At 60.9% G+C, this 20,744-nt stretch overlaps 1 protein-coding gene across 1 annotated transcript; it reads right to left on the bottom strand.

The window, feature by feature from the left end:
• Window positions 1-10: 10 nt before the first annotated feature.
• On the bottom strand, window positions 11-18,992 carry NR5A1 (nuclear receptor subfamily 5 group A member 1). Its single transcript, XM_030961687.1, has 7 exons — window positions 18,834-18,992; window positions 16,683-16,798; window positions 16,125-16,266; window positions 11,977-12,617; window positions 5,068-5,187; window positions 4,398-4,545; window positions 11-1,888 (listed from the first exon to the last, which is right to left on the bottom strand). Exons 2-7 carry the CDS (start codon window positions 16,782-16,784, stop codon window positions 1,641-1,643), a joined length of 1,401 nt encoding a protein of 466 aa, XP_030817547.1. The 5' UTR covers window positions 16,785-16,798; window positions 18,834-18,992; the 3' UTR covers window positions 11-1,640.
• Between the last annotated feature and the right edge of the window lie 1,752 nt (window positions 18,993-20,744).

Genomic DNA, 20,744 nt, shown 5'->3' with positions numbered 1-20,744 from the left:
GCCATTTTAAATGAACTGCAAAATTTATTACAGTGGTTTGCTCCTGACAAGGAAGTTGGTAACCTTCTGCCTGGGAAGGAAGGGGGAGGAGTGGGGAAGGGCAGGGATGAGAGGGAGAAAAGGATGTAAGAGACAGAGAGAGACACTTAAGGACACTTTTCATTTTCTGAAAATAAAACGTCTTTTACCTCCCAAAACATGTTCTCCAGTTAAGTTCACAAAAAGAAGAAGGTGAAACCAAACCACAGACTTCAGGAGGAAAATGCACAAACGTGTTAAAGCAGAGACAAACATGCTGTTTCTTCTGTGTCTAACAAGCTTCACAAACGGCTCCGGGCGCAGCCCCTGTGGCTCCTCAAGGCACCGGCTCTGCAGAGCTGCAGCGGCCCCGGGGCACCAGGACAGCCCTGGGAACAGCCCTGGACAGCCCCAGCCATGCTGCAGGACCCCCAGGCTGGGGGTCTGTGGGGCAGGGGCTGGGCCAGCCCCAGTGCTGGGGCAGGGGAGAGAGAGCACGGCTGAGACCGAGAGAAAGCAACAGCAAGAGTCCAGCACGGCCAGTCTGGGGGGTTTGAGACCCCCAGTGCTCCCAGTCCTGCCTGTGAGCCCCAATCCCATGACGGGGGAGGAACAGAGAGCTCTTTGCCTGTGGCTTTGGCACAGCATTTGCTGTGCCCTGGGGACATGGCAGAGCAAAGGAGGGGGCCAGGAGGCCCAACATGAAGTGCAGGTCAATCCTTATTCCTCCTTACCCACTCGCTCAGCAGATAAATGCAGGGGGGCACTGCGGAGCTCCCCAAGTGTCCCCAAGATCCTGAGCACATGCTGGAGCTTGCCCCTCCCTCCTGCCTGGCTGCTCTGGCACCACAGCTGTGGGCAGGGCTGAGCTGTGGTGCCCGTGGCAGCTCTGGGCTCTGGGCACTGTGGCTGGCACAGAGCTGCTGCCTCCAGCACCAGCAGGCACTGGGAAAACGCTCCTCAGCTGAGGATTCAGCACTGCCCAGCCCTGCCTGCCCTGTCTTGGCCAGGGCAGCTTCAGGACTGAGCTGGCAGCAATTGGGACCCGGCATCTGCACCTTGGGGTCCTGGCACTGCTGCATGGGGCCGACATCTCCAGCACAGCCCCCAGATTCTGTGTGGATTCCTGCAGAAATCCAGCACCTCTGTGTGTTCCCCAGTGCCTGGAGACACCTCAGCCACCATAGAACCCCAGCCTGGAGGGGTTTCACCTCCCCTCTCTCCTGCCCTGTGCACGAGGGGCCCTGAGACATGGGCAGGGTTGGGGAGGGATGGCGGCGGTCAAGAAACAGCTGGTGGGGGCAGCAGGAGGAGCAGAAATAGGAGAAAAACTGTGGCAGGCTTTCCCCTTCCTTGGTGCTGCTGAGCCGGGCTGGCAAGGGACAGGTTTGGGCACCAGGTGTGCGGTGGAGCTGGAGGTCAGCACTGCCAACGGGGCAGTGCCAAGGCACGGCCCTGCAGCCTCAACTGTCCTTGCTGAGTACGAAACCTGCTGGGGCGTTTCCGATAGCAGAGGTTAAATAGCATCGCTGAGGAAGGCGGGGGGGAGGCTCCTGCCAGCCCCGGCACCGGCCCTGCCCCAGCTGGAGGCACTGCGGTGCTGCCGGCTCCTGCCCGGCCGCTCAAGTCCGCTTGGCGTGCAGCATCTCGATGAGGAGGTTGTTGCAGGGCACCTCCCCGCTGAGGTGCTTGTGGTACAGGTACTCCTCGGCCTGCAGGCTCAGCGCCCGCACCTCGGCCAGCCAGAGCAGCAGCTGGCGGAACTTGTCCGTGGAGTGGGGGTAGTGGCACACCGTGTACTCCAGCAGCGCCGCGTTGGCCTTCTCCTGGGCGTCCTTGGCCAGCGTGTGGTTCTCCAGGTACTTCACGTCTGCAGGGGGAGCACGGGCATGAAATGGTGCCAGACTCACGGCTCTGTCCCCTTTGTGCCACACCGTGCTGGGTGAGCCAGGAGGGACCCACACTCTGCATGCAAACAGTGCAGGAGGGGTCCCACACCCCATCCCTACCCACCCACGGGCTCTCCATCCCTACCCCACTGCCCAGGTCTTCCCTGATGCTGGGGACAGATTCCAAACCCCCTGGCAGTAGGACTGGCGTCTCCCTGCCCTCGCTGCCCAGGAAGCTGCAAAGCCAGAAGGTGCTGCCAGCTGTGCCAACACATTGGGAGCTGCTGCCATCAGCCCTCTTTAATTCCTGAAGGTCGAGGAAGCGGCTGAATTAATTCCCTGATAAACCTGGACTTTCCAATGTGGCAACCAGGCTCACCAGCCTGGAAACCCTAATCCTCCACACCTGGCCAGGGCCACAGCAGCTTCCCATAATCCTGCTGCCAGCTCCGGTGCCAGCAGGGCAGTGACACGGGCCACGGGCACTGCGGGGGCAGGCACAAAGGGCACAGGTTGTGCCAAGATGCAGGGGATCAGATCACCCTTCCGTTTTCACTCTGACAGCGCATTTGCTCCTATTGTCTCCTGCTACCCGGGTTGTTGTTATGAAATCTCTTTATCTGCATAAGGTTATTGTGCATGTCATTAAAAAAAGAAGTTATATTGATAAATGTCAACTCTATCCCCTGAGTTGGCTCAACAATAGCTAGTTCTACTCGATGAACTCACCTGGTTCTCTGAAAGACCCTATTCACTGTTTAATTGAATATTTGAATAATCTTTTCATTCCTGCAAGGAATAAAGAATGTTGTCCAAATAACATTGACTCACTTCATTTAGAGACACTGCAGCAGTTGCAAAGACTGTCCTGTGACAAAGCCTCCCATCACACATACAGATATGCCTGGGATTATTTCTATGCCCTCAAGTGTTCTTCCTATTCACAGCTCCTTTTGTTTGGGAGAAGCTGCTGATAAATTGCAAACGCTTAAGGGAATGTGGGCTATAAAAGCCTCTCTTCCTCCCCTCCCCAAGAGTAGCTGCTTCATGAATGTAAGTCATGAAATCGAATGATAGGTCAATCCATTAAGGCTCTATTAAGCCCTTCTGTAGAACAAAGCTAACCTGTGCCGTCCTCATAAATATTGCTATTTTGAGAAGCCCTAATTTTAATTAAATCTCTTTACCTGCTCAGGAGAGAAATCTATTTAGAACTCAAATGGCAGCTCTTGTGAACAGGGCTTGGCTTTGACTGTGCTGTGGCAGAGTGGTAAATGTGGAAATTCTCTTGTTAAAGGCAATTACATCCTGCACATAATACACAATCCCGTCCTCTACAGCTGAGCCTACGAAGGGCAAATTACTCCAAGTGAGCTCTGCAATATGGAGAGAAAAAGTTGCATTTGGGGCAAAATGATGTATGGGAAAACACGGCTATTGGATTCCACGCCCGCCCTGAAAGCCGCTGCTCTGGGGAGGCCATCGGGGGGACACTGCCCTGCTCGCTGTGCTGCGCTGTGCCAGGGGACACAGGGGGACCCGGGCAGCACCGGGGGACCCGGCCCTGCTGGCGCTGAGCCCGCGGGGCTCGTTCATTTCCCAGCCTGGGCACTGTTTGTGCCACACCTTATCTCTGCTGGAACAGCGAATTATCGTCTCTCCTTCTCTGGGTTCCTAAACAGCTCCAGAGGAAAGGAAAGCCGAGGGAGGAGATGCTGCAGGTGCAGGACGGGGCAGCAGCGCAGCTCCCACCGCTGGTCCCTGGGCGGGAGCCGCGGGTGCAGAAGCGCAAGCATAGAGCCGAGGCACTGGAACAGGGACAGGGATGGGGATGGAGACAGGGATGGGGATGGAGACAGGTCTGCCACGGGCGGGGGAGGGCCCACCATGCTCACCAAGCTCACCAGGCTCACCGCGCCAGCACCAGCACTCGGCTGACACTGGGATGGATCCCAGAGGCAGGAGCGGGCTCTGCCAGCCCGGGCACGTTTCGGGCTCTGGCAGCAGCGCCCACGGCTCCGGAGTTATTTAGTCTGCCTGAGGTGGGAGGTGTGAACGCGCCGGCTGTGCCCGACCGCAGGCTCCCGGCTGAGCCTAATCAGAGCGGAGCCCAGCGCTCTGCACGGGCTCTCTGACGCAAATCCCGGCTGATAGGGCCGGCCCGGCCCGGCCGCCCCTGTCAACACGCCTGTTTTCCGCAGCCGTATCAGCGCTTGTTTCCCTGCCCGCTGCGATGGGAGAGCCACCAAAACAGGCTCCGCTGGGCCAGCGGGTGACAGCGTCCCCTGCGGCTGGGGCAGAGCCCGGCCCCGCAGCGGGAGAGGTTTTGTGTCCCGGGACAAGAGAGGGGCACAGGCAGGAGCCAACTCTCGCTCCCGGCTCCTCGTCCGATGCCCCTTTGCGGCACAGCCGGACCCCGGGCCGTGTGTGCAGCACGGCCGTGATGCCGGAGCGCTGCCCCCCGCCCCAGTGCCCCCCAGCTGCACTCACCGAGGCTGAAGAGGATGAGGAACTTGAGGCAGACGAATTCGTGCCGGTCCACCTGGAGCGAGTGCAGGTGCAGGACGAGCTCCTGCGCCCGCATCACCAGCGTGTTCAGGATGGAGCCGGCCTGGGCTGCGATGGCCGACATGTCCACCTGCCGGGAGGACAGGGGTGGCATCAGCTGTGGCAGCCCCAGTCCCCCCACAGCCTGCTGCAGGGCACCTCACACTGGGCAGGAGCTGGGTCCAGCCCTGAGCACTCGCTGAGGATTAGGGGTGTCAAAAAAAGACTGATGGGTGGAACAGGAACACCATTTAAAACGGGGGCCCTCGCAGGGTGCTGGAATTGTAGGCGCCACATCTCCAAAAGCCACCTCCGGGAAGGGAAGGGGCCCCTCCTCCCATCCCACTGCTGACAGTACAGGTGGGGCTGTTGGTCTCTCCTTAAGAAACATTATTCTCCAGAACCAGGAGCTGTGTGGCAGGGTGGGACAGGATGGGACAGGATGGGACCTTCTGCACAAGCAGACCCAGAGTGTAACAACACCTGCCTGCCCTATGCTGAGTTGGCCACACTGGAATGAAAGAAAGAAAGAAGTCATTCCATTCTTCTATGCAGCCCCTGCCCATCCCCACTGCCCCTCCACAGCACCACCGCAGTCCCGAGCGTTCCTCACCTCCTGGCCAGTGACCAGCAGCACACTGTGCTCCTTGCCGTGCTGCAGCTGCCGGTAGATGTGGTCGAACACCAGCAGCTCACTCCAGCAGTTCTGCAGCAGCTTCATCTGGTCACCCACCTGAAAGAGAGCAGGAGCAGCACAGCTGACACCCACCGTGCTACAGTGCACAGCACCCACCCTGTGCCTGGCAGGCATCCCGTGGGAGGGAGCATCCCCTGCGGTGAGCATGGAGAGCTGGAGCTGCACCCCAGAAAGGGGGACCCCGGGCAGATGGCTTTGCAGAGCTGGTTTCAAAGCAGCTCAACATGTTTCAGTGGCACTTGCTGGCTCTTATCAGCACGGGTCTTCCCCCAGCAGGCACAACCTCCTCGAATCGCTCACAAATTTTAACAAAATGACTGCGGGAGGGGCATGTGGTGGCTGCACAAAGGGCCTGTGTGTCCAGACAGCCCCCCTGGATACTTTACAATGAAAGAAGGCAGTGCCCATCCTGAGTCCTGGCCAGGATGGCAGGCTGGGGGGGCAGCAGGGCCGCGGGGGAGCCGCCGGGTGCGGGACATCGCTGTGCCCTGCAGCTGCCAGCCCGGCCCTGCCCACGCACCAACACACGCACTTGTGACCACGTGCCCTGCTGCACATGTGCCACTGAGTGTGTGTGCCCAGAGAAACACCTGGGACTGTCCCTGAGAGGGGCTGAGCCAGGACACTGCCTGGAAGGGTCCCCAGAGGTCTCACAGGGCACTGGGACTGCAGGAGCAGCAGTGGCTGGTGGGGTGAGCTGCCAGAGCCAGCAGCTGCATTTGGAAGAACTAAAAGCCCCTGGAGCTGTGGCAGGATGCAGGGCACGCTGCCTTCCCCACTGTCCTGCCAAGAAACACCACGGGTCACCGGCTTCATCCCCTCAGCACTGCTCCCTACTGAACCCCAACTCCTTCCCACAAAGAGCTGAGCTCCTGCCCGGTCTGGACTCCCGTCTGCTGCAGGGCCAGTGTAGGGAATGGGTTGGGATTACAGAACTGCCTCCACCACGAGGAGCAAATCCAGTGCCAGCAGCCGAGCTCTGCAGGGCCATTGTGCTCCCCCGTTAATAGAGGGAAGACAGATGCAGCATCACAGGGCTGGATAATGCCCTCGTTCTGCTGAAGAGGCTGCAATAAACCTGCGCTGGGAGATTGCAAAAGGAATAGAAGCCAGATGAGAAAGAGCTTTATGGTCTCAGAGCTGGCGCTCCCTGCGAGCCGCTGGGATTTGTCTCTCAAGGGTGGTGGGTGGCCAGAGCTGGCAGTGTGGCAGGGCAGGGAATGAGGTGGGGTGGGAAGGCAGTGACTCCTGCCCACCTGTGGGGCCGTGGGCACTGTGACAGGGCTGTGGCACCGCTCCTGCCCACCTGAGGGGCTGCCCCTCATCTCCCAACCAATGCAGCAGCTGCTGTTCATGGCCCAGCACTTCAGAGAATGAGGCTCCTGGTCAGCTGCTCGATAAAACCCTGGGGAAAAGCTCATTCTGCTCTAAACCAAAATAGAGACTTTCTGCAGCCCCGGTGCCCTCTGCCAGAAGGCAAGTGGCCGGCTGTGGCTGTGGCCAGCCCGAGCAGGGAGCTGGGGCTAACCCGAGCAGGGAGCTGGGGCCAGCCCAGCTGCACAGCCCCGGCCGGTGCCGAGCGCCTCCGCTCTGGCTCAGTCAGGCCGTTGTTTTGGAAGTTCTTTCCTGTGCCTCATTCCTGAGCGGGATGAGCTCCAGAAGAGACAGACAGAAAGTTTTGCCTTGAAAACCATTTTAAAAAGTTAGCTTTTCCAAAGAAAGCACTTCAATAATTCTGAAATCTTATTTTCTTCCTTTAAAAATTACTAATCAGCTTCTCCCAAACTCTGAGGGGTGCTTGGCTGAAGCCTGAAGCCCCTCAGCAGCACATTTCACCCTTCATGGCTGCTGCAGGGCTGTTCCTTTGCCAGCATGCTCCAACATGCCGCGGTGTTTCCTGGGAACGTCGCAGTGCACCAGAGCCACATGGCCATGGCATGGGGGAATGTGCAGATTTAAATCTGCCAATGGACGTGATGGGGTGGGCTGGGGGCTCCGTGGGCCTGTCAGGGCTGGCTGGGGTCTGTGGAGTTGTGCCCAGCCCCAAGCAGGGTGTGCCATGCCCAGGCTGGGTGGCAGTGGGCAGCCCCCATGGCCCTGCTCTGGCACCGAGGCTCTGCTGCAGGGGCTCAGGCTGGGGGTCACCGGCGTCCCCCGCCCTGGCCTGGCCTGGGGGAGCAGGGCGCTGTTAATGGAGGGCACTCAGAGGCAATCAATCCTCCCAGCCAGGCGGCAGCACACACACTCCCGTTAAAAGTTAAGCAAAGGATCTTCCTCTTTTAATGTCAAGGCTTTTCTTCAGAGTGCTTTATCAAAGGCCTGATGCAAGCTGTCTTTGAGAGGCAATCCTTATCTTTTTTGAAGCGAGCATTTAACCCATTCACAAAACACGCGGTGAAACCCTCCCCGCCCTGGAAGACCAATGTCTGATGGGCTGCAATCCACAGGAAATGTAGTTCTCTGTGGGAAAGGCGCTAGGATGGTGCTAGAGGGGAGGCAGGGCATGCAGAGGCAGGGATGGTGCTGCCCAGGAATGGGAATGCAGGACCTGCATGTGGGTGTAGTTTTAAATCTTCTGTAACCTTCCCTGTGGGTTCATAGGTACAAGGTGGGGGAGCCCCTGCAAGTGTTGGGGCTCCCAGAATGTGCCCAGGTCAGGCAGGGATGGTGCAGCCCTGTAGTGCTCACTGCTCCCTGCACGGCTGGTTCAGGGCAGCCCCACCCCATGCTTTGGGAAGGAGAGTGACCCACCAGCAGCCCTTCTTTGGCAGGAAGCCCTGAGCTGGTGCCAGGACATCCATCCCCAGCCATGGGCCCAAGTAGGACTCGGATACCCTCGACCTGTCCCCCCACACACATGCCCTCTGGGCTTCCTCCCAGATCCCAGGTGCAGGACTTGCCCCACAGCCCTGTGGCAGGTGTGTGGCACATGCCAGCACCCCGAGCAGCCCCAGCAATTCCTGAGTGCAAGCAGGACCCATCACCTTGGCTACTGAGAAGTGTGAAAGTGCATTGGTGTCCACCAGCCACCCGCAATGGAAAACCCCCACAGGTCCAAGGTGTTAATGGTCAGTGCAGGTCCCATTGCCCTGCCCAGACACCACCACGATGTGCATCTTAAAACAAATACCCACCAACGCCAGTGTGGCTAGGCCAAGACCCCATCTCCCTGCTGGCTCCCAGGCTGCTGCAGCCCTGGCTGCACGGGCACCACGGCTCTGCAGGCAGGGCAGTGTCACATTTCCCCCAGTGCACGGGATGCTAAACATTGCTGCAGCATCCACCACCAGAAGGAGATTTTAAATCTGCCAAAAACGCTCTGGCCATCGGCCAGGAGATGGGGTCAAGATGACCCACATGTTAAAGGCAGAGGAGCAATTGACTGCAAATAGGCTTTGTCGTGGCTCTGGGATCTCTGAGCACAGCTGAGGGAGGGCAGCCCAGCAGACAGACCCAGTGACCTCAGGGACCCCTGGGTCTGTGGGAACAGTGCTGCCCTCAGCATGCCCTCATCCCTGGAACTTGCCTGTGGATGGAGGGTGGTTTGCCCCAGGCCCTTGGCACAAAAGGGCTGAGGAAGGGGTCGGCACCATCCCACCGCCCTGCGGCTGCTCCGTGCCCCTCCAGCACTGCAGGGACCCACTGCACACCCAGCCCAGCCTGGCCTTCGGGCTGAAGTCGTGGCAATTTGTTTAACATTCCTGGCTGCTCATCCCAATCTAAAGGTCACTGCAACCCTGTGTTCACAATATTGATATGTAGGTATGGCAGTGACACCTATATAAACCAGGCTGTGCAAGACTCGCGTGTATAAACCTCACCAAAACCAGACACAATGTGAGTGTGCAAAAGCGCCTGCGTGCGTGCACATCCCTCTGTCTGTCTCTCCATATACATATAAAAAAATTACATCTGAAAGGACAAAGTTGCCTGAGACTCACAACCCAACAAAATATATTTCACCCCCGGCCTATATTTTTCTTCCTGAAAAGATGCTGCAAATCTTCCCTCAGTCCTGACACATCTCATCTAGACTCAGTTAAAGTTCGTATTTATGGGCGTCAGCGCTGACCTCTTCCCCCTCCGCCCGCGCGGCCTCGCGCCGCGGCTCTGGCCGGCCCTCGATGAGCAGGCGGGCCCCCAAATCCCCTCTGCCCAGCAGCGTTATTAGTCTTGCCTCCGAAGGCCAGCGCAGTCCGTAACTCTCCTCCTGGTGACACGGGATGAGCGCCGCGACATCAGTCTCCCGGCGGATTGGCATGGGGACCCTCGTTTGTCAGTGGCAGACTGACAGAATTACTGGCCCTTAAATGAAACGATATATCTGGGAAGTTAAATCTGTTTTCAATCTGACTGCCCCGCGCCTGCGGGCGGACGTGGCGTGCGAGCCGATGTCAAGAGGCCATTAGCCCGTGGCCCCCCTCCTTCCCCGGGCGCAGCGGTGGAGCCAGGGGGGCTCTCCCCGATGTCTCCCAGCCCAGCCACCGCGCCAGGAGTGCGGAGACAGCAAAGCAAAGCACCCATTCTGGCCCTCGGCAGATTGCTAGGGTGGGAATGGGAATGGGAACTAGACTGGCCAGCTCCAGGGGAAACTGCTCCCACTCTCCCGGGCAGCCACCAAAGGCTTGTCCTAACGAAATGTGAGCCAGCATCTCCCCATGCCCCCGAAGATCTGCTCCTTCCTCTCCAGGCTCCCTGTGAGGCCCCAGGGAGAAGCCAGGTCTCTGCTAACAGCCCTGTGGAAGGAGCACAGGGGTGCTGGGCAAACTCAGGCAGGGCAATCCATGATGGGGCAATCTGCCCATCCACCCCTTCCCACCTGCCTGCACCTCCTCCCATGTAGTGCCAGCCTGCACGATGCCCTGGAGAGGTGTCCCAGCACAGTGCCTTTCCAGCCTGGATCCCTGCTCTGGCCCCAGCCAACAGCCCTTCCCTGCTGGGGCTGGGCACTGTCACCTTCACACAGAGCTTCCCCAGGGATGGAGAGGCCTGCTGCAGCCCTGCCCTGAGAGCCCCGAGCCCCCAGCAGGGCCTGCCGGTGCCATCGATCCCGGAGATTGCGATGTTGCTCCGTGCTGGCTTTAGGGCAGAGCCGTAAACCCTGCGCTAGCAGGAGTTCATTTACCGCCCCAGCGCCGCTGGCTTTTATGTGCCAGGCAGGAGCAGGAATGGGGATTCCAATTCTCAGAGCTGCTCCTGCTTCCCTCTGGCTGCTCTCCCATGCCTGAGGAAAAGCCTCTGCCCTGGCCAGGGAGGATGAGCCGTGTGGGGAGGGCAGGGGCAGCCCCAGGTGGGGGCACTGAGGATACCGGGCACCCCCGCTCTGTGCTGGGCTCGGAGCTGCCTGGGGCTCTGTGCACAGGAGGGAGCCATGGGCAGCCAAGCCTCATTCTCCCTCTGCCACTGGAGCCAGGGTGGGCTGTGGGTCCTGCAGTCCCCAGCCCTGGGAGGTGCTGGGAATGCACCCCACAATCACCATGTGGATAAGGCAAAATCTTGAGCCCCCAGGATGGCAGTGATGGATGTGAGCCATCACTGAGCACTGAACCCCCTGTCCTGAGCATGGCAGGACATGTGCTCTGCTCCCAGCAGGACACTGGTAGCTCTGCCCAGGTGAGGCCTGTGGCACTGCCATCCCCCCCAGAGTCCCACGGCAGGAGGGGCACCTGCCAACACCGATTCACACAGGAACAGGCTATTTTGGTGGCACAATCATCCTGACAATGGAGCTACAAGGCTACACAACTATACAGCTGGGAAGTGAATTTACGCTGTTTACAATATCTCCTGCAAAACAACAACCACCCTGTTCCCAAAATCCAGGCTGGACGCTGATATGATTGAAACAAGCCCAACCCACCCCCACAATGCCATTTCCTGACACTGTTCTGAACGATGGGGGCTATTTTGAGGCACGAGGCTCAGCCACACTCAGCCCCATGGCACCCATGGCACAGGGAAGAGCCTGATCCTGTCCTACAGCACAGTCCCACTAGAAGAAAGTGATTTCGACCACAGCCAGGCAGCACAGTCTCATGCTGGAAACACAAGAAAGCACCTGAGTCTCATCACAGCTGCCCCAGGATGTTGCTCTCTGGGTTTTGGCCATGTTGCAAAATTTTCTCTTGTATTTGGGATCTTAGGTCAGCCCAGAACATGAATGGAAAATTTCTGAAAGCTTGTCAAGGTGTGCAGGATGGCAGAAGCTGCTCCAGCCCTGCTAACCCCCTCCTGGCCACAGTAAATGTTCAGGGACATTTGGTAGAGGGCATGTCTTGGCAGGATGGAGCTCAGCTCCATGTCCCCCAGCCGGGCACACTCGTGGGCTGCTGGCAGCAGACACAGCTCTGGAGCGGGCTCGGGCTGCCCCTGCTGCCTGGTGCTAACAGCACCCACCTGACCACATCGATTTTCCTCCTAAAGGCAGGGGAGAGAATTGTCTCAACTATAATTCCTCAACGTTACATTTTTCAATTATGTCTTGAGCTTGACACCACAGTCACTCTGCCGGCGATTGCCTCAACAGCTGCCCCCGCTGTGATGAATCTGAAATCATTAGCCCCACACAGAGTGGGAATCGCTCCAGCACCACAGCCTGGCCCTGGCACCTCCAGCCCTGCAGGGAGCTGGGAGCAGGACTGGTACGTGCCAGCAGATCTGCAGTGACGGCCCCAGGCCTGTGCCCACGGGTGTTTCCCCATCCTCACAACATTTCACCTCAGTCCTGCCCACAGCCACATCCCATCCTCACATCAGGCCAGCCTCAATCCTGCCCGTCCCCCATCGTCCCCCCAGAGCAGCGCCCATCCCACTGACAGCTCCTACCTCCAGCTCCTTGAAGAAGATGCAGCTCCGTGCCCACTCCACGATGGAGAAGAGGGTCTGGTCGGCCATCTTGCACATGAGGCCGAAGGTGCTGAGCTTCTCGTGCCGGCCTTTGCCCTGCTCCTGCTGCAGGCAGGACAGTATCCGCGCCTTCACCTGGGCCTCGTCGGGCTCCAGCTGCAGCAGCTTCAGGATGAGCTCGGGGATGTCAGGGGCGGAGCTGCTGGGGTAGGTCTCTGGGTACATGTAGGCAGGCACGGCCTCGTGGGCGGCTGTGTAGTGGTCGGGGTACTCGGACTTGATGGTGCGGTTGGGGAAGGAGGGGTAGTGGTAGCCGGGCAGGGGCGCGTGGCCGGGCACGGCCGTGCCCAGGGCTGGGGTCCCGTAGGGGCTGCGCTCGTAGTCCACGGGCGTCAGGGCGGCCGGGTTGGGCGGCAGGGGCTTGGACATGGCGTGGATGCTGTGGATGGTGGAGGACAGGCTGTAGTCGCTCTGCACCGGGGACATGATCTGAGGCACGGTCTCCAGCTTGAAGCCGTTGGCTCGGATCAGAGCTTTCTTCTGCTGCTTTAAGGCACGGTCCCGCTTGTACATGGGTCCAAACTTGTTCCTCCCTCCACGCATCCGGTCTGCACGGACAGCTGGAGACAGAGAGAGGGCAGACACTGCAGTGAACCCACATGGAGAGAGACCACGGCTTCCACAGGATGCAGAGAAAATGCTGGGGGACATGACTTAGTGGCAAAAAGAATTTGGGGAGCACTGGGGAAACCTTCCTAGAAAGATTGTGTCACTCCCAGCCCAGCCAATGTCACCCTCGGAGCCTCTGGGGTTTGCAGGAAAGGAAGAGACATTTGGTTTTCACTACAAAACGAGCTGAGGGAAAAAGCAGCTTTCACTCCCCGTGGGTTGAGGGGACAGCCCTTAAAGCCTGAGCAGAGGAGGGGATTTCACACTCTAGTTTTAACAACCCGTGTCACTGGACCAGCCCTGGGATTTCTTTGTCCCTGCAGAGCCTGGGACTCCACAGTCCCCTCAGGACCCTGGTTCCCTCCATCCAGGCTGCACGTGCTGCTTCTCAGCAGATCCCTGCCCCTTTTTCGGGCAGCACGGCTGGCAGGTCCCAGCGGATGCATTTCACCCCACCGGCCTCAGGCAGGAGCTGCCAGCCCTGGGGGTCCCAGCCCTGGCGAGGGCTCTGCTGGAGCATCCCGCTGGCAGAGTCCCTCTGACGCTGCAGCAAAGCAGATGTTCCACCAAACCAAAAGCCCCAAGGATCTGCCAACATGCCAGGGAGCAGGTGGTTCTCTGCAGAAGGAGCCTGTCCCGCGGCACTGCCCTGCCGTGCTCGGGGGCTGCTGCCCGGGCATCCCCTCGGAAGAGCCGCAGATCGCTGGAAGGCAGGAGCGGGGGCTGGACGGCAGCGGAGGAGTGCGCCGGGAGAACAGCCCGCAGCGAGCATCAAAGGCAGAACCCCTCCGCTATCTTGTGTTCCTGCTGACAGCCAGCGGGTCTTGCTTTGCCTCTCAGCTGTTACCTCTGCCTTTCTTTCGCCTACTTATCCTGGGGCTCACAGCCAGCCCCCCCGGAGAGCTGCAGCACCTCCCCAACGCTCTCAAGGCAGGCTGGAAAGGCGGAGGGTGGCCGGGAGCAGCAGCATTTCCAGGACGAGCAGGAATGCGCTCCCAGGAGAGCCGCCCTGGCTTCCTCCCTCATTCTTTATTCATGAAAACAGCATCTCGCAGGGAGCGGGCTGCCAGCGGCAGCCTCTGAAGAGCGGGGTGCAGTATCCCCGCTCCCCAGAGCCGGCCCACGCCCCTCTGGGCAGCACAGAGCTGTCCCGGGGCAGCTCCCGGCTCGGCGCCCAGGGAGTGGCCACACTCAGACCTATGCACACCCCAGCTGGGGTCCCAGACGGCAGAGAGGATGGCAGCCCGAGCTGGCACAGGCAGGTCTGGTAGCCCTGGCCACAAACCTCAGAGCACACCAAAAACCAAATCTCACACCCACTCGAAGTTACCTCACCACTGCTCGAGGTCGGGCCCAGTGACGCCCAGGGATCACATCCCAAAGCAAACCCCTGTGACCCTGGGCAAGGGTGCCCAGGCAGAGACCCTCCTAGGGCTGCCTGCGCTCCCACACACAGCGAGAGGTGCTCACAGCCTGGTCTCACAAGCCCTCCAGAGGCAACTGCACACACCTCCTCCCCTCTGACAGCAAGAACACAAAGGGAGAAAAGGCCTTTTAATTCCCTCCTGCTCTGCTTTCCCTGCCATTTGTGTTACACTTGGGATTGGGAACAACTTGCCATTTGCTGTGTCCCGGCTGACAGCCGAGAGGAAGATGATGCATCCTGACCTCCAGGGCAAGGGGGCTCAAGTGGAGCCACCCACGAAGTGCCTGCACCCCCAGCAGCAACCCCAAAACCATCTGCAGATGACCCCCGAGGCACACACCCAGACGGTGGCAGGAGGGGTCTCCAGCACCCTCAGCCCCCTTCCCACTTGCACTGCCTTGCCTGCTCTCATTGCAGTGCAGAGCCCTGGCTGGGGCAGGCTGCTGCAGGCTCTGCCTCCCCTCGGCCACCTTTCTTTGCCTGGGCAGGGACATGGAAGGTGCCATGGGCAGTGCTCCCAGGGCTGTGAGCAGCCTTCGGCCAGGGCTGTGCTTCTCCTCCCGCTGCCACCTCCCTTCAGGCGCTTTGAGGGGCGCCTGTGTCAACACTGTGTTCCCCAAATCAATCACCTCGGGGGTGCTCTTGTCCTGTAGACTCACCTCCAAAGCATCACCTCAGATGCCTTGCCCAAAAATACTCGGGCCTGATAAAGGCGGTCTCTTTTTTACTACAGAAGAGACGGTTGCATGGAACATCACCTTGGCTGGGTGATTGCCCTGTCTGCCCAGCTCTGCTGAGAAGCCAGCAGCAAGAAAATACACACAAAAAGGCTGTTGGGACAGCTCTGGGACTAAAGCACCTCCACACATACACGACAGAAACTGCTGGAAAGGGACAGATTGAGACCGTGCCTTTTCCCCCGAGCACCCCAAGCACTGTCCCTGCCCGTCTGCCGTAGGGTCTCCAGCCCCTGCCCAGCGCCCAAATCCCCTTGTGACATCGATCAAAACGGCCAGAGCATGCAGCGAGGGATTTAGGGCACCAGTAACTCCAGCCCAGAGAGGAGAGTGGAACTGGGATCTGTTTTGGAAGGCAGCCCACGCCGGGAGTTTGCAGGGCTGAATCTGCAGCTCGATGTTATGTCTCACTCCTGCGCTTCTGCTCGCAGGCTCCCACCCCGCTCCCGAGGCGAGCGGCTGCCCTGCCAGAACACGAAGCACTTTGCGATGAACCGCGCCTTGTCCCGAGCAGCGAGCCCGGCGGGCGAGGGGCTCAGCCCCGCCGGGGTCAGGCGGGAGGACTCAGCCCAACCCCACCCGCTGCAAAACGCAAACGATTTCAAGGGAGATGTGGGGAGGGGGCGGCCGGCTCGGGGATGGGGGGCTCCTCTGCCCCTGCCTTTGCTCTGCCATCCCGTGCCAGCGACCTTTCGCTTCAAATACATTCCGTTGCCGGATGCTGAGCACTGCAGAACCCGCAGCACGGGCTGTCGGGGCCCGACTCTGATGTCGGGATCGTCCGCGCCGACATCGGAGAGAGGCGGCGGCTGGGGGGCTGGAATCGTCCCCCCGGGGGTCAGAAATCCGTTATACTAAATGTCACCGAGAGGAAAAATATAATTCGTGGTGGGTCTGCAGCAGTTTTATTGCGATCCCTATATTTTTTAACGTTTTTCCTTAAGTCTCGGCTTCTGGAATTATGTGCTTAAGGAAAGCAGTAATTTATTTGCTATTTCCCAACCTTTCCGCCAGCAAAAAAAAAACACGTGGAAAGCTGAAGGCGTAGCAGCAGGAATCTCGGGGAAACAAACAAAATGAAACAAGGAAAAGAAGGAGACGACGCGAAAAAACGATTTTTTTCTTAACTTAGGAGGGAAAAACGGAATCGAAGCGGCGGCGGGACTGACCGGCCCGGGGAGGTGGCGGCGGCGGTGACAACGCGACCGGTCCCGGCAACCGCACAGTCCTCGCACAGTCCCGACCCAGTCCCCCGCCCCGCCGCCCCCCGCCGTGCCGTGCCGTGCCGTGCCTACCTTCCAGGCGCATCCCCACGGTGAGGCACTTCTGGAAGCGGCAGTAGGGGCAGCGCTTGCGCTGGGTCTTGTCGATCTTGCAGCTCTGGCTCTCGGTGCAGGTGTAGTGCTTGTTGTTCTGCACCGTGCGCTTGAAGAAGCCCTGCGGCGGCGGGCGGCGGCGATGCGGCGGTCACCGACACCGGCATCCCGGCACCGGCACCCCGTCCCCGCCACCCGCCCTCGGCAGAGGCTCCCGGCGCGCTCGGGGCTCCCGTCGCGGCCGCGCTCCCCTCCCGTCACCGGGCGCGAATCCGCCGCTAACGAAAACGCGCGAGAGAAGCCCCGCGGCCGATCCCGCTGCCCCGGCCCCTGCAGAGCCCCGGCCCCGCTCCCTGCAGAGCCCCGGAGCCCCCGTCCCCGTGCAGCGCTCCCCCCACAGCCCCGGCCCCACAAGGCGCCGGTCACGCAGCGCCCCGGCCCCGCTTCCCGGCCCCGCACAGCCCCGGCTGCGTTTCCCCGGCCCCGCACAGCCCCGGCTCCACAGCCCCGACCCCGCACAGCCCCGGCCGGTCCTACCTTGCAGCTCTCGCAGGTGAGCAGCCCGTAGTGGTACCCGGAGACCTTGTCTCCGCAGACCGGACACAGCTCGTCCAAGTCCTCATCATAGGAATAGTCCATCCCCTCCAGCGGCCCTGCTGCGGGACGAGCCGCGCTCAGCGGGACGGGATGGGACGGGGAAGGGGACGGACGGCGGCCCCAGCCCCGGCGCTGGGTGCGGACCGGGAGTGGGCGCGGTGGAGACCGAGCGGCAGGTGCGGGAGCCGGAGCTCTTTATAGCGCCTGGAAGAGCATCTCCATGTTGGTGCGGGCTCACGGCCAGCCCCCCGGGGCTGGGGAACCTCCTCTGGGAGAGCGGGCGGCTCGCGGCGGCAGGGACGGGGCGGGGGCGGAGGGACCCGCCGGCCCGGGGAGCGGGGACACCGCGGCCGGGCTGGGGAGCGGCTCGGCCAGGCCTCGGCAGCATCAGGGATCCCCCCGGGGACTCCCCCAGGGACAGGCAAGGGGCACCGCTCTGCGGGAAGGGGCGTGAGACCCTCTCTGCTCCCTCACACCATCTGTGGGGTACAACAAGTCCCCCAACCTCTCTGGAGGGTCTGGCCTGAGAGAGGCAGGACTTGCTGAGAACCAGGAGTCTCAGGGCTGGAGGAAAATTCACCATGTCTGGGCAAGAGCCTGCTCTGCTCGGTGCACAGCCCTGGACCGCCAGCTTTGTGAGAAAAAAAATCACTCTCCACCAGCTGCTCCTGCCAGCCCAGGGAGAGCTGCATGGGAAACACCGGGGCGTGCAGCAGCTCCTGAAATCTCCTCTGGGGCCACCACTGAGGAGATGAGTTTGGACCTAGCGCTGGCCACCCCACTAGGAGCACCCAATTGTGTCCTGGTCTGCCTGTCAGACAGTAGATATTGAATCCATGCTTCACAATGAGGGTTTCTTGGTGAAATGTTCATGACGGCAGCAGGCCAACACAGGAGCACCCCAGCTCCCGGCATGTCCTGTTTATCAGGATGCCCTCAGGCCACACACCTCGCCCGGGACTTGCCTATGGGGAGCTCGAGGCTCCAGCTCTGAGCCAGGCACTGGAGCTGAGCCCGTCCTGCACGGCTGAGCCAGGGCCCCTTCGTGGCTGGTGCAGAGCCTGTCCCAGCATGGTGGGAGCCTGCTGCCAGCACAGCAGCACTGGGGCCAAGGCTCTGGGTGCCTGGAGCCCGGCACAGCTGAGGACTGAGCCGCTGGCAGTGCCCGCAAAGGAAAGGCATGGCTGATGGCCCCACACGGCTGATCCTGCCGGGCGGACCCTGCATGGTTTGTCTTGTCATCCCACAGATCTCATCCCACCCAGCTCACCCCACACACAGCTGCCCACGGGTGCAGCGGGTGGGAAGCAGCGCTGGCAGGGAGAGCAGCAAGCAGGAAACGGGCTCAGCGGAGCATCACTCCAGAGCCACCAGGAATGGAGCCCGGGCTAAGAATAGCAGCAGAGCGCTCTGCAGTGCGGGTCAGCCACTGCTCGGCCGGGAAGGAGCGCTCCCACTGCCGGCACAGCCTTCAGCCAGGGCCCCCACAGCCACCACAGCTCCTGGGGGAGCTGCCAGGCAGTCATGGAGCAGGACCTGCCATCCTGGAAAAGGAGCCCAGGAGGGGCTCTGAGCTGGGAGAACTCAGCAAACACTGCGAGGAACAAAAGCAAATCAGGGCTGAAGGCTGTGATCCCTGCCAGTGTGGGATGGGGACAGGACACGGGCTCAGCCAACCCCATGGGTCAGGGGGTCCTGGATGCCTCCCATGCCCGCTCCAGGGTGTGGAGGCTGCCTGTGCTCCAATGGGCAACTCCCAACCCTTGGGTGACTGGAGACCCCCAGGCACCGCCAGCTGGGCTCCCAGAGCCCCTCAGCAGCCCGATCTGTCACTTCTGAGCAGCAGCTCGGCCGCAGGGCCAAGGCTGCGGAGAGGCCTCGCTCTGCTGCCCGTGATCGGCAGAGCCGCCATCCCCACGCCCGCCGAGGGACGGGACGGGAAGCGGAGGCCCACACATGACTCCCGCTTCCTCACCAAGCCCTGCCGCGTCCCCAGCTCCGGCCTTGGCTGCCACCATGGCGGGGAATGGCGGCCGTGGCTGGGAGATGGCCGGGATGGGGAGCGGGATCCCCCCACGGACACGTACTCACCGTGAGGCGGCTGCACGGCTGCTGCGCGTGGGGCCGGCGGCTGGGAGAGCCTCGCTCGGCCACCGGCCAGGAGCTGCGACCCGAGGAGCCTCCGTGGGGCGTGGGTACCGTGCCCCGTCCACGGCAGGCCGGGGGATTTATGGGGACCTGCGTCTCTTGGGAAGGTGTTGGGGCTCTGGCTGCGCACACGCCGCCCCGGGCAGGACACCGGCCAATCTCCTCCCCATGGGGGCCAGGCTCAGCCAGGATGGACCCACTTTGGTGCCTTATTGGCTTCTGGAGCCACGTGACCATGCTGAAAAACATCATAATTAAGCTACAAAACGCTGCCCATAAACTAGCATTAGAAAGTGACAGCGAAGATAAGTGGAACCCCTGGAGCAGATAAGGTGCCCCGGGAGGGAGACCCCGCAGGGAGGTGGGGGGCACCAGAGTGTCCCAGCACCCACGGCCACCCTGATTTATGGCCCAGGGCAGGAGGGAGGCGGCCGAGGGCATGGGGCAGGACACCTCTGGGAGGAACGAGAGCTCACCTCACCCACCGGGATGCAGTCATGGCCTCCTCAGCCCTGAGAGGTCTCCTCTGCAGGGAGGACAGGAGGAGGATCCTCCACACTCAGGGCCCCACTCCCAGGTCCCTGGGGCTCACTGTGCCCGTGGCCAGCAGCTCTTCATTTGCCAGAACAGCACTCACAGAAAGCCAGTGCTCCTCCTGCGCCTAGGCAGCCACACCTTGGCTGTGTTTTTGCCATGTGTGATTCCCCATGTTTCACTGCCATGCTCCATCCTACCGACAGGCACTGTGCCGGCTGATCTCAGCTTCCAATTGCCCTGAGCAACACAGGAACTGCAGTGCCACGGCAAGAGGTTGCATGAGAAACACTTCCATCCTGCCAGAGCAGCGATCTGCTCTCACTGCCAGCCCCAGGCTCCATCCATCCGTCACCACGGTGTCCCCCAACACGTTTGCACAGTGTCCTGCTCTCTGCTTCATGCCACAGTGACGACAGCCTTGAGAAGGGGTGGCTGCCTCAAGCCCCACACCAGCCCAGCAGGGGCTGCACCACAGCTCTGCTCTGTAACCAGCGTGGAACAGCAGGACCCACAGTCCCGGCTCAGGGAAAGCTTCGTGCTCTCTCTGTTTCAGCACAGCCCTGACACGGTGTGAGTGAGGTGCCCTGCAGCATTCCCATGCAGAGTGAGGGAAGCAGTGAGCCCTGGGTGCCGAGGGGAGAGGAGTGGGAGTGCGGGCTGCACAGCCCTGCTTGTTTTTTCCTTGCTTTGCAGCTGAAGAGAGGAGAAAAACTAATGAAAACAGAGCTCTGGAAGAAGCGCCAGGCCCGGAGTGGCTTCCGCCCTGATCCCCAGCAATTATCAGCCACGTGCCAGATGTTCCGATGCGATGCCAATGTCAGAGAAAATAAATCTGTGTCAGGTTCAAGGTCCCTGCCGGGCCGGCACACAGCGCTCGCGGCTCAGCGCCGTGCGAGGCAGGACAGGGCTGCGGGCCGGCCGCGGCCGCTTCCTCCTGCCAGGCATTGTTCCCCTGGGAAGCCCCGGCCTCACACCGGCCACTTGCTATTTTTGCAGCAAGGTGCTTTCGGGGGTAAATACGTCCCTGCCGGCCTTGGGCACTTTCCTCTGCGCGGGCCCTGGCCAAGGCTGTGGCCTGGCTCCTGCAGCGGGCGTGCAGCCATGGTCAGGGCCAGCGCATGGGCCCGGCGCGGCCTGGCCGTGGCGTCAGGGTGGATTTCTGAGGGTGGATCTGGGAAGGCCACGCTGGAGTGGCTGCACAGGCACCAGGTAGAGCCGGCTCCCAGCAGCCTTAGGGGTTCCTGGGGACAGCAAGGAGGCACAGACAGGCGACATTTTGGAAGCCACAGCCCCTGGGAGGAAAGGATGAGGTGGGTC

The sequence above is a fragment of the Camarhynchus parvulus genome, chromosome 17, assembly GCF_901933205.1.
Source record: "Camarhynchus parvulus chromosome 17, STF_HiC, whole genome shotgun sequence".
NCBI classification, from domain to species: Eukaryota; Metazoa; Chordata; class Aves; order Passeriformes; family Thraupidae; genus Camarhynchus; species Camarhynchus parvulus.
The sequence above is the reverse complement of the archived record's forward strand: the minus strand, read 5'-3'. Positions and strand labels throughout refer to the sequence as shown.